The sequence below is a fragment of the Sorghum bicolor genome, chromosome 7 (assembly GCF_000003195.3).
Source record: "Sorghum bicolor cultivar BTx623 chromosome 7, Sorghum_bicolor_NCBIv3, whole genome shotgun sequence".
NCBI classification, from domain to species: Eukaryota; Viridiplantae; Streptophyta; class Magnoliopsida; order Poales; family Poaceae; genus Sorghum; species Sorghum bicolor.
In genome coordinates this window covers 55,996,272-56,010,156 of record NC_012876.2, presented here as the reverse complement: position 1 = coordinate 56,010,156, position 13,885 = coordinate 55,996,272, and the positions used below count along the sequence as shown (strand labels likewise).

The window sequence follows — 13,885 nt, the reverse complement described above, 5'->3', positions numbered from 1 at the left end:
TTTCTTGAAATGAATGGGAAATGATGTAGAGCTTGGTCACTTGCATTTTTCCTGATCAGTGCGTTGAAACTTCAGTGAAGATATGTTCATTGTTCGACAAGTTCATTTTCTTGGCTACAATATAGTATCCCGAAAAATAAGACTGCTACTTGTTTTAATCATGCTAAACAAGGACCATAGGTGGATGCTTGTTTTTGAATGTTAATTACCAGGCAACGGTAGCTTTAGCTAGCTTAGGTATGAAAGATTGTATTTTAATATGTTGTTTTATTCAGATAACTGAACCTGCATCTTATGTGTGTTTCAATTTTGTTGTGCTGCACTGGTGCAAGCCAAGCAGTACTTGGAAGTCTGACGGTGGTGATAGATGTTACTACCACCGTAATTTCAAACTGGGTAGCTACTTAGCCTTTTGTTTTGACATTTTCATGCCATTGTATGGGTGAGGACCTTTTTATTTTATTTATTTATTTATTTATTTGTGCGAACATGCATGAAATTCCTATGTAAATTTAAATGGCAACTATATGTACACATCTTAAAATCACCTTGTCCAGCCCGTGGGATCTAAGTAGCGAAATCACCATTACTGTGGAAAATGGCCGTGAGAGCTCCACCACTTGCTATTCTATGGGCCTGTTTGGTACAACTCACAACAGTTTAATGAGTTGTGAGCTGTTTTTTTTGGCCGAGCATTTATTTCTAAAACAGTTTCATAGATAAAGTTGTTTTTTATCTCCTTTCACAAAGACATGAGTTGGAATGAAGCTAAAAAAAATAGTTTATTGCAGCTCTCTCCCATATTTCTCTCTCATCTATGCATAAAGTAGTTGGTGAAGTTATTGTACCAAACACTTTTTCTAAAATAGCTCAACTTTATCTATAAAATTGCTTATGAAACTATTTTCTAAAAAAATAGATTTACTAGTGAAGTTGAGCTATGTCAAACAAATCTTATGTCTCCCGTTCCAATACATGGGCATTAAGCCTGACAAGGAGGTACTGAACCTATAGTTTCTCCCAGTATACTCATGAATTAGACTGTATGCCAGAACGTAGAAAACTGAAAACAAACTCCTTACTACACAACAAAACATTAGATTGCTGATTCCTGCGTTGCTATCCAAAGGATATGTTTGGTGCAACAGTTACACTTAATTATTACATGGCTCCTGAAGTAGTTTCCTATTTATTTAAAGGAAAAAATCAGTGTTCATCAGACTTCTGAGATACTTATTCCTCTTTCCAGAAATTTCAATACTTGCATCTTTTTTCAGTGATTTGAACGCTCCTACTTTGATAACAAGGGTCCTTTCATGTAAGATAGCATGTTTGCTTGAGCTTATTAGCCGAATCTGTCAGCTATTATAGTGTTTTTCTATCAGAACAAATCAGGCAACAATACTTTCTGTCATGGCCACAGCTCAGTTTACAGACTACTAATTATCCTAGATTAAGGCTTTTATCCTACTTGATTGATGATATTTGCTTCTTGGACACAACTTCCGGACAGACCTTGATGCTTTTGTCCTACTTGATTGATGTTATTACCACTCCTAGCTCAGTTTATGCTTGTGTAATGATATTCCAGTATGGCCTTTTTAGTTGGAGAAGTGAAAAACAAATTAGTTATTGTAGTATTTTCGTTTTTATTTGATAATTATTATTCAATCATAAACTAACTAGGCTTAAAAGATTCGTTTCGTAAATTATAGGTAAACTGTGTAATTAGGCCTTGTTTAGTTCACCCCGAAATCCAAAAAGTTTTCAAGATTCCCCGTCACATCGAATCTTGCGGCACATGCATGAAGCATTAAATATAGACGAAAACAAAAACTAATTACACAGTTTGTCTGTAAATCGCGAGACGAATCTTTTGATGCTAGTTAATTCATGATTGGACAATATTTGTTAAATAAAAACGAAAGTGCTACAGTAGCGAAATCCAAAATTTTTTTGAACTAAACAAAGCCTTAGTTACTTTTTTATTTATATTTAATGTTCAGCAAAATTTGATATAACAGAGAATCTTGAAAAGTTTTTGGGTTTCAGGCTGAACTAAACAAGCCCATATGTTCATTCGGAAAAAAAAGGGCCATATGTTGAAGTGACATTCTTGAGAGCAACAGACTACTATGTAAAAATCAAGGGCTCTGTTATGTGCCTTTTCATTTCGTACCGTCCCAAAATAACTGTTATTTTTATTTCTCGAGAAACAACTTTAACTAAATATATATTAAAAAATATTAATATTAATGATACATAATTAGTACTATTGAAAAGATCTTTGAATCTACTTTTTTAATAAATTTATTTGGAGATACACTGTTATATGTATTTTCTATAAATTTCAGCCAAACTTGTGACACGGAAACTTAAAACGACAGTTATTTTGGACGGATGGAGTACGTCGTTATCATAATTAGCTGTATTTTCAAAAAAAAAATAGGTGCTAGCCGTGCTACTGCTAATCACTAGTACTCCTACATATAAGGCGGCTGGCAGAAGTGGAGCACTAACAGGCAACATCATAGCATAGGCAAAACCACCAATTCTAGCAAAGCCTTGGAGCTTGGGGTGGTAGCCACACCAGTAGCCAGAGCAGTCATGGGGTCGCTGCCGACGGAGGAGCGGGAGAGGCGCCAGCAGCAGCCGCCGCACGTGGTGATGGTCCCGTACCCGGCGCAGGGCCATGTCACGCCGATGCTGCAGCTGGCCAAGCTACTCCACACGCGCGGCTTCCACGTCACCTTCGTCAACAACGAGTTCAACCACCGCCGCCACCTGCGCGCGCGCGGGCCTGGAGCGCTCGACGGCGCGCCGGGGTTCCGCTTCGTCGCCATCGACGACGGCCTTCCACGCTCCGACGCCGACGCCACGCAGGACGTCCCCGCGCTCTGCTACTCCACCATGACCACCTGCCTGCCCCGGTTTAAGGACCTCGTCGCCCGGACCAATGCCGAGGCCGAGGCCCAGGGACGGCCCGCCGTGACGTGCGTCGTCGCCGACAGCGTCATGACCTTCGCTCTCCGCGGCGCGCGGGAGCTCGGCCTCCGCTGCGCCACGCTCTGGACCGCCAGCGCCTGCGGCTTCATCGGCTACTACTACTACCGCCACCTCGTGGAGCGGGGCATCGTCCCGCTCCAGAACGAGGCGCAGCTCACCGACGGGTACCTGGACGACACCGTCGTCGACTGGATCCCCGACGGCGCGGCGCCCAAGGACCTGCGGCTCCGGGACTTCCCGAGCTTCGTACGCACCACGGACCCGGACGACATCATGCTCAACTACTTCATCCACGAGGTGGCCGGGATGTCGCAGGCGTCGGCGGTGGTCATCAACACCTTCGACGAGCTCGACGCGACACCGCTCCACGCCATGGCGAAGCTCCTGTCGCGGCCGGTCTACACCGTCGGCCCGCTCCCGCTGACGGTGCGAAACAACGTCCCCGCGGACAGCCCCGTCGCGGCCATCGCGTCCAACCTGTGGAAGGAGGAGGACGCGCCGCTCCGGTGGCTCCACGGCCGCGCGCCGCGCTCGGTCGTGTACGTTAACTTCGGGAGCATCACGGTGATGTCCAACGAGCAGCTGGCCGAGTTCGCGTGGGGGCTGGCCAACACCGGCTACGCCTTCCTGTGGAACGTGCGTCCGGACCTCGTCAAGGGCGGCGGCGGCGGCGGCGGGCTGCCGTCGGAGTTCGCGGCCGCGACGGAGGGCCGGAGCATGCTGTCGACGTGGTGCCCGCAGGCGGCGGTGCTGGAGCACGATGCCGTGGGGGTGTTCTTGACGCACTCCGGGTGGAACTCCACGCTGGAGAGCATCTGCGGCGGCGTGCCCATGGTGTGCTGGCCCTTCTTCGCCGAGCAGCAGACCAACTGCCGGTACAAGCGCACCGAGTGGGGCATCGGGATGGAGATCGGCAGCGACGTCCGGCGGGGCGAGGTGGAGGCGCTCATACGGGAGGCCATGGAGGGGGAGAAAGGGCGGGAGATGCGCCGGCGAGTGACGGAGCTCAAGGAAAGCGCCGTGGCCGCGGCGAGGCCCGACGGACGATCCATGCGCAACGTGGACAGGCTCATCGACGAGGTGCTCCTAGCCTGAGCCTGAGCCTGAGCATTCAGCATCCTCCCTGTGGCTCTCTTTGTTCTCCGTGGACAGGAACTGTGCTCCTAGCTAGCTTGAGCATTCAACATCCTCCGATCATACGGTATCATATCCTTGTTTTTATTGTGAAAGTGGCAACGATGTCGTTGCACATGGGAGTATATCTCTCTCGATGTTGGAGGTGATTAACAAATCACTAAAGCTAAATTTGGCAAGAGATCTATAGTAGCTAAATTTGGTAAGAGATCTGTAGTATGTAAGGTCTTATTATAAAATTAAGAACATGGTGCTCTTGTTCAATTTATTAGGGCTTGTTTATATACAATGATGACTAACTGATACAGCTAGCTAAAAATTAGCTCCAATGCCTCTAAACATGTGCTAATTTTTATCAAGTCTTCAACTACTCTCTCTCTCTCTCTCTCTCTCTCTCTGAAATATAAAAAATTGAGGGTTCAAAATTTATATCAAAACATAAGTCTTCAGTTCCTCTCTATCCCCCCCCCCCTCTCTCTCTCTCTCTCTCTCTCTCAAACCAAAAAATATTTCTTTTCTTCTAAGTATATGCCATACCTCTCCTCTCTAATTCATGGTGACCTAGCTCACAGCAAGAACGTAGTAAATCAGCTAGACCGACTAGCAAGCAGATCTAAGCCGATTTGAGACCCATTCTTCACATGGTAGACCCATGAACACCTTCCGAGAAAAGACCCGTCACGGAAGGGTACAACAAGGTTGCTCTAGGATTGGCTGCAGGCCACCTAGAACGCCAGCAAATCTCGTCGAGAGATGTGACACACAACAGAGGTTGGAAGAGTTAGGGTAAAAGAAGTAGTAGATGTATTTTTTTTACAATTGAAAAAGTTGATTCCTCAATCGGCCATGATCTTCTTGTCTTGTTTATATAGAGGGAGTGATCTTATCACAGTAAAAAACATCTTAAGATCCAATCTTTGAGTTTGCTGTGACCAAAATAGATCTAACTAAGTTGGATTCAACCCGGTCTCGAAACAAAAACTGGCCTAACTAGGTTTGGTATATTGCTTCCAAAACGATCTTCCTTTATTTGAACTCCAAATTGGTTTTTCCAAAAAAATTTCTTTGTCATCTTGATGCTAGGAACTTGATGTTGGAGTCCAAATACTCTTGTTGGCAATATTTTCCGATGCACCGAGAGTGAGATGTTTATGGTGACTATGTAAATCTCGATACCTGCCTACTCAGTTTTTTCAAAGGTTGTCATAAAGATAGGATTTGTATACACGTGGTACCTATATATATACTCTTTTCGTTCCAAATTATAATATGTATTGGCTTTTCTGAATGCATTGTTTTAGCTATGTATCTAGACATAGTTTAAATCTACGTGTATAGCAAAAATGTGTATCTTAAAAAGGTTAAAATATCTTGAAAACGTTGCCCGAAACGGCTACAGTTGCTAACTTCCAAGTTTCTTGGGTGTACCCAACAAGCAAGCTGATGTGAATAATTGGTCCGTTGGGCTGAAACCGTCGATTAGGCAGGGCTGTCTGTTATCGAAGAATAGAGGTCCCAATCATGTGCGCAGTGTTGTGGTCCAGCTGCCTGCCGTGCTCGACTAGTCGACTGCTCCGGTGAGCGCGGGTCGTCGCACGGGGGGGAAACGACAAGCAGGCAGGACTGGATAGGACAGGGCGGCGGGCGGGGCGATCCGGATCGAATCCGGTACGTCGGCAGCACCCATTCGTCCACCGCAGCGTACGTCTCCATCGCCGGAAACTCGTCGTGCGCCGGCGAGGGCACGGCAGCAGCCAGCAGGTCAATGCGTGCGGCGGGCGGCCTGACCACGCGGCAAAGCCTGCACGTGGAATACCTCCGAATATATGGAAACTAAACAAGAAAACTAATTTAGAAAAAAAATATTTACTCCAGCAGAAAAGAGACTTACTCCTTCCATTCTTAAATATATGTCGTTTTTATTTTTCGAGAAAACTTTTTGAATAAATATATATTGAAAATATTAATATTACATAACTAGTTTTTTAATAAATTTATTTAGAGATATAAATTTTATGTGTATTTTTTATAAATAGAGTCAAATTTGTAGCATGTACATCAACAACAATAGATATTTAGAGACAGAGGAAGTAGATTATATTTACTCTCGTATAGGTAAAGAGGCGGTTTTTTATAGAAAAATGAGCTGAAGTAGTTGCATATTTAGAGATAATCAGATAGGCCAATATCAAAATTATGTATTAGTAGTAGTATAAAATAACAGAACAAATATACACATAAATAGTAGGCGGGAATTTATTTATTCAGGTTTAAGTTGTCAACTGTTGATTTTTGTATTTTTCTAGATTTACTTTAAAATTTGATTATATTATTTTTTCGGTAACAGGTGATATGTCTCCCAACAACAAGACATCTATATTAAATTTACCAATCTTGAAATATACTAACGTAAATTAACAAAAATGCACGGGAAAACAGCTCTTATATGTATCTGTTTCAATGATACTTTTTTTCAGAAACAGGACCGAGTTTCTAAAAAAAGTTAGGTTCAAAATAACATATAGAAATAACCAATGCATGCGAAAATTCAACAAACCAACGGAAGGCTGGAATAGCCCGAATACGCCTGCACTTTGTCTGCATCTGGTTTCTGCATTGTACAGCTGCACTGCACGTGGCCTGCATGCAGATGCAACCACACACCAAGCAGCACGAAGCTGCGAGAGAAGCGCAGAAGCAAACAATGGTCTAGATAATCAATGCTGAACGCTAGAGGGGAATCCAAGATACTAGAGCACTCCTAAGGGCAGTCCCGATAGCAATTAATGAGCAGTTTCTATCTCTATTAATTACGTTGTCACCTCACCAATTTGCTGATGTGGCAGTAGAGTTAATGAAGAGAGAGAGTGCAAACTGGAGAAATCGTTTCTCCTCTGCGAAACCACGTCCACGCTCGCAACGAGGCGGGTGGAAACGGCAAAAACGCCATTGGGGAGAAATCACCCGTGTCTATGGTGATTGATGGCGATCCCGTGCGCCGGCGGCGGCGGCCCGCTCATCCCGCACCCGCGCGCGTGCTCGGCCTCTTCCCGCGCCCGCGCCCTCGCTCTTCCCGCGCCCGCGCTCTGCCTCTTCCCGCTCATCTCCCTCGCGCGGCCTCCCTCCCCGCCGCCGCGACGCAGCTGGTACCGAGCGCGCCCACCTTCCCTCCTTCCCTCGCGCGCGCGCCCGCCATCGCCCCTTCCCGCTCTCGCGCCTGCGCCCGCCATCTTCCCGCGCGCTCCCGCGGTGCTCGCTTGAAATACGTGAAGTCCAAACCTAAATTCCAAATCGATGCTTTGTGCTGCCCCAATCCATCCCCAATCTCGCGACCATGAACCCACTTCGGCCGCCATCCACAAAGTCTAGGCAAGTTACGGCAGGACAAGGCAAGTCCGTGATGGGAACGGCATGGCAAGGCCGGGGTGCTCCCGCCGCCGCCCTCGCTGGCCGATTTGGTTCGGTCACAGGCGCTGCTGCAGCTCGTAGTGATGATGGATCTCAGGCCGCCGGTGGTGATGTTGGATCTCAGGCTGCCGGTGAACCCGCCGTTGTGGCAGCAGCAACATCTCCAACTCTTCCTAGTCTTCAAGCTTCCAATTTTCCTGCGTGGTGGACAAGTTCCTCTCCCATGGGCTCAAGTGAAGGGTATGTTAAATTAACAGTTATAGTGTTCAATTTCAATCACTGCATTTCGTAGCTGTTAATATTCTTCGAGAAAGCTGTTTTTTGTAAATGAAAGTTCAGTGGCAAAGTAGTCATTGTTTGTAGTAGTGAAGTCAGTAAGTTTGATTGTAACCGACAGCAACAAAACTTGATAGTAGTGAACATCTCTCTGTTACTATCTTTAGGCTGTGTCTTATGCATTGAACATCTCTCTGTTTTTTAGGATATACCCACCACGAGGGTTTACTGATATTCTGAACTCAAATATTACTGAAGAAAATTTTCACTTAGTTGGCAATACAAGAGGCAGTAATACAATTTCTCCAAATGCTCCAAGTTTGAAAAGGACCCGACCAAATGCTCCAATTGTTGTTGAAGCAGATGAAACAAATGAAGATGAGAGAACTGAGAGGCGATTGAACTATAGGAAAGATGAGGACATTAGATTGGTAAGCACATTTTCTTATTTTTGTGAAGTTTGAGCTTGGACTATATGTGCATAAATCGGTTTGGTTTATAAACTTTGCTCTTTTTTTGTGTGAATGTAGGCTTCTGCTTGGCTACGGAAGTCAAAGGACCCAGTAGATGGAACTGACAGGAGTGGAGATCAATTTTGGGCTGATGTCACTGAAGAATACAACAAAGGCACTGAGGTTAACCGCAGGAGAAGGTCGTTGTTCCTCCGCATTGTCGGTGCCCTTGGTGAGTGGTCTCCATTTTTCACTTTAAGATATGATGCTCTTAATCGCCCTGGGCTATCACCAATTCAAAAGTGTACTGCTGCGATAAGGCAGTTAGCAAATGGTAGTCCTGCAGATCAGCTTGATGAGTACATTAAGATTGGTGAAAGTACTGCTATAGAGTGCTTGAAATTATTTGTGGAGGGAGTGATTGCTAAGTTTGGGGAGGAATATTTGAGACGACCAACAGTACAAGATGTTGAGCGCTTAATGGCGATCGGTGAGCGTCGTGGATTCCCTGGGATGCTAGGGAGTATTGACTGTATGCATTGGCACTGGGAAAAATGTCCTTATGGGTGGAAGGGGATGTATACCCGCGGTGATCACGGTGTTCCTACAATCATTCTAGAGGCAGTAGCTGGTCATGATCGTTGGATATGGCACGCCTTCTTTGGTGTTGCTGGATCCAACAATGACATCAACGTGCTTAGCCAGTCAGATTTATTTGTGGAGTATTTGAGAGGAGAAAATCCTAAGGTGCAGTACTATATCAATGGAAGAGAATACAATATGGGCTATTACCTAGGTGATGGCATATATCCAGAGTGGCCTGCCTTCGTGAAGTCTATAAAGAGACCACAAATAGATGAGCATAAACTTTTTTCACAGAAGCAAGAAGAGGCAAGGAAGGATGTTGAATGCTCTTTTGGCATTTTGCAGTCTCGCTGGTGCATTTTGCGTCGACCAGCGCGTCTCTTTGAGCAAGGTGATCTTCAGAATGTCATGCTTGCTTGTATAATTCTCCACAACATGATAATTGAAGATGAAAAGGACATAGAGCAGGTTCCATTTGATTTGAATGAGGAAGGCAGCACATACACTGTTGAAGAAGCTACAATCACTCATGGAGAAAACCCAGAGCTGGAGGAAGTGCTTGACAGGCGTACCGCCTTACATGATCGTCTAGCGCATAGACAACTTCAATCTGATTTGATTGAACATATTTGGCAAAAGTTTGGAAATTCATATAGGCAAAATAATTAGGTACATATCTTATAGTAGATCAATTTGTAGAGATATACATGTTCATGTTAATTTTTATTCTATATGGTTTTCTGAAATTCAATGTTTATTTTAACTTGTAGATAATGCTGTCGACTTGATGCCTTTTGGGGAACTTTTGCAAGCTGATGGCTTTTGGAAGACTTCTGAACCTACCTCAGACGATGGTGTGCAATGGAGTTGATGCCGACGTGCAACCTTATTATTTAATTTAGTACTATGCATATCATGAACTTTACTTCTTCTGTTAACTATATATGTATGAGATGGTCGATGATGGTACCTGCTATCTATATATGTATCCTGCTACCTATATATGTATGAGATGGTCGATGATGGTACCTGCTAGTTTAATGGGTTCTACTAGAAACATATATTGGTTGCTATTTAATTAGATATGGTTCTGGAAATGGTGTTGGAATGCAGCAAATTTCTTTGTCAGGCTTTTTTTTGCAAACAGGTTGCGAGTACCTGTGTGAACTGGCTTCAGGAGTGAACCTGATGGCTTCAGGAGACAAGACTTCTTTTGTTATCAACTATATGTCTTCTGGAGTGCACCTGGTGTCTCCTTTTTAGACCTAGTGGTTTCTGAAGACTAGAATTTGTGCTTTTTTGCTTCTAGCATTGTGCGACCTGATGACTTGTGGAGAATAGAGATCATGTTATTTTGTTCTGTAGTGCTACACAACCTGATTCGATTGAAAATGTGTTCTGGAGGCTACATGGTTGGTTGCCGCAGTTGATCAACTCTTCTTTTGTGTTGCATTTAATTTATCCTGTGTATTAACTCTACTGTAGAAACCATGGGTTGGGAGATATAGTTTCTACTGGATATTAATTGTTCATTTTTTCTCTTGGAAACTACAACTAGAAACCCCCCATTGGGACTGCCCTAATACAAGACTCTATCACAGAGTCCAAGACAATTAATTACATATTATTTATGGTATTTTGCTGATGTGGCAGCATATTTATTGAAGAAAGAGGTAAAAAAAATAAGACTTCAAGTCTTATTTAGACTCTAAGTCCACATTGTTCGAGGTAATAAATAACTTTAGACTCCATGATAGAGTCTGCATTGTGAGTGCCCTTGGGCATGTACAACCCATAGACAAAGATTTGTCTGTAAGTTTTTAGAATCCGCTAAATAGATAGATCATACAATGAGTTGTCTATTTGCCTGTCTGTAAACTATTTAATACTTCTGTACAACAATAATCAAGTATAAATATGATTTCTATATACCATTGTGTGGCTAGTTCATCACATATACCATTTTATGGTCATCACAAAAACGTTCTAAAACACATAAAGTTTTGGTTCTCTCGTCAAAAAAAAGGTTTGGGTTCAAGTAGGGCCCACACGCTCTCTTTTTTTTGTTATAAAAAACAAACACAAAGATTGCTGCTACGTCTAATCTTATCTATTCCCCTGTATCCATTCCCCTGTATGTAGCTGAGAGTCTAGACAGAGTATGATGGGTGGAGAGGCAGAGAGAGCTGGGAGCAAATAGAAGCCTCCAATCGAGCACGCTAGGTGAGCTGCTGCAGCTTCCCATACGCGAGATCTGCAAGCTGCATCTCCCGCGGCCATGAGAAATTGAGAAGTATGGGTCCGGTGGCCCGCAGGGCGGCGCGAAGCGCATCGGGGGCAACGACGACTGCTGCTTCAAGGCCCGACCAATGATCGACGTCTCGACGAGGTATATCATGTGTGCTTCCTTGCTGCGGTGCTGCCACTGCTCCTGCGTCTGCAGGGCTCGACGCCGTTGCGTCCTTCTGCGATGAGGATCGGGGGCTTGCCCCTCCGCTCCTCAAACAACGGATTTGGCCCGCGGAGTACCGGATCAAGTGACATCGGCGACAACTCGCAGCGGCTGGTACAACGGGAGGCGCAGCGTCGATTTAGCTTCGGAGCACGAGCCGATGCCGTCGTCTGGTGAGACGACGAGCAAGCCCTGTCTCTAGCTTATCAGGGACCTTTCTACAAAAAGCACATCACACAGACGGGTTAAGTCGCCCCGTTGTACATGCCCTTATATCACTGGGGTCAAGAGGGTCAAACATATATTAATTCTCTATTTGAAAGAATAATTTACAGGTGGATTAAAGAGCTTTAAGTGAATTTCTAGCAAGTTATCGGGGTCAGCTGACCATCCACATAGATCCGCCCCTGCTGAACGCAAAGCAAGCGTCAAGTCTAAGACAAGTCTAGTTAACAACCAGCAAAGCAAGGAAGCAACAGCAATCCGGTGGAAGTTGATAGCTAGCTTGCTTGACAGGCTGAGGACTTGTTTAGTTTTCAAAAAAATTCAAAATTCTCTGTCACATCGAATTTTACGGCACATGCATGGAGCATTAAATATAGATAAAAATAAAAGTTAATTACGCAGTTTGCCTATAAATCACGAGATAAATCTTTTGAACTTAGTTAGTCCATAATTGGATAATATTTGTCAAATAAAAACGAAAGTGTTATAGTGCCCAAAACCAAAATTTTAGGAACTGAACAAGGGCTGAGTAATCCAGTTGAAGTTCATTCAATAATGAAAGCTAGCTTGACAGGTTGAGATAATCAATCCTCTCTTGATTCTAATTATAAGTCATCTTATCTTTTCAAACTATACAGTTTTACTATTTATCTAGACATAGCATATCAAAAACCATATACCTAGAAAAACCAAAACAACTTATAAATTGGAATGAAGAGAGTAACAAATAAGTTCACTATATGGCTGGCTGGCTTGATGCATCATCCAGCTGTGCTATCTATCGGCCTGCCACTGCACTGTGGCTTTGCTCGTGGTCAGGGAATGTAGAAATCTCACGACAGAATCAATTTAGTTTCACAAGAAATGCAAGATTGGAAAAAGAAAATCTTGTGTTCCAAATGAGACCTAAGAGCAGGCAGCCCGGCCAGGCAGCCACGCACCGCGCCAAGGACGACCAAGCACGAGGGTAGAGGGGTGCTAAGCAAGGGGTGCTGGGGCGGACAAGGACAAGCGCCATGCAAAGAAACATATAGGGCGTGTTTGGAACCTTGGCCAACGCTGGCATGTGGTCCTCCCTTAGCCCAATGGAGCCAGCCGTACGCTCCACGCCTGGCTAGCCTCGAACGACCGATTTGGTCGTTCAATCCTGGCCAGGCCCGAGCCAGCCCAGCGGAGCTCGCGGACGTGAGCCCAATTGCCCCCGGTGGCCACCGTATATAAGCCGCCAGTCACCGCCCGGCTAGGGTTCCCTGGCTTCACTCACCCCCACCGCACCGCCGCTCGCTCTCGCTCTCTCCCGTTCCCCTTCCTCTCGCTCTCTCCCATTCCCCCACTGGAGTGAGAGTCCTCCGTGAAAGTCGAGGTGTCACCGGAGGTCATAGGAGGAATCGTCGAGGACGCGCTCCTCGAAGGCGACGCCGACGACGACGGAGCTCCCGAAGGCTCCGAGCAGCACTCACATCCAGGACCACTTGTGCACGGCTCCAGCTTCACCTGCATCACGCGCTGAGCGGAGGACTCGTCGCTCATGGCGGCAGCAACAAGGAGACGAGGGCGAGGGAGGAAGTGGGAGTGAGGAAGAAGAACGGCCGTGCGAGTTGGTTTGAGGGAGTGAATGAGGGGGGTGAGCGGTTCGGTGGTGACCGCTGCGGGGAGTTGAGGAGGCGGGGCTTTTGTACGGCTTTGGGTGGTAATCAACACCGCTGGGCCAGCCTGGTAATTGGACCGAGTGTGGCCACAAAACCAAACAACGGAGACTTGGCTACAAATGGGCTGGCCGCGAGTCTGGATACAAAACCAAACACAAACTAAGTCGGGCCTGGCTCATTTCGCACATAAACCAAACAAGCGGCTCTGGCTCCATTCGCACGGGCCAATGCTGGCCAAGCCAGCTTGGGCTAGCCAGGCCAACTTGGGCCAGAAACCAAACACACCCATAATGGATGAGAAGTCACAGAGGCTCAGGCCGTGAGCCTCCAATTTTTATTGCAGGATGCATCAAAGTAAATATAGTGTTAGAAGTTGTTCGCGAAAGCCATAGCAGAAAATATTATTTGTTAACTTAACACATTTAGCTAATAAGCTCAAGGAACAGAACGTTATTCCCTTCGTCCCAAAAAATATACAATTCTACCTTTGGCATGCATTGATTTTTTTAAGTTTAATCAAGTTTATTGAATATGATATTAATATTTATAAATTTAAATAATTTTATTATAAAAATGTACTTTACTAATCATTTAATGATAATTATTTAGTATCATAAATATTAGTATTTTTATATATTTTAATTGAATTTTAAATTATTTTGACTTCTCAAAATCGATAATTGTATCCTTTTAGAAAT

At 44.9% G+C, this 13,885-nt stretch overlaps 2 protein-coding genes across 2 annotated transcripts; both read left to right on the top strand.

Annotated features, from left to right (window-relative positions):
• On the top strand, positions 2,498–4,409 carry LOC8075402 (UDP-glycosyltransferase 85A2). Its single transcript, XM_002445492.2, has one exon. It carries the CDS (start codon positions 2,608–2,610, stop codon positions 4,099–4,101), a length of 1,494 nt encoding a protein of 497 aa, XP_002445537.1. The 5' UTR covers positions 2,498–2,607; the 3' UTR covers positions 4,102–4,409.
• LOC110437294 lies at positions 7,541–10,124 on the top strand. The gene is made up of 5 exons (XM_021465691.1): positions 7,541–7,788; positions 8,030–8,255; positions 8,355–9,429; positions 9,632–9,715; positions 10,009–10,124. Exons 1-5 carry the CDS (start codon positions 7,541–7,543, stop codon positions 10,122–10,124), a joined length of 1,749 nt encoding a protein of 582 aa, XP_021321366.1.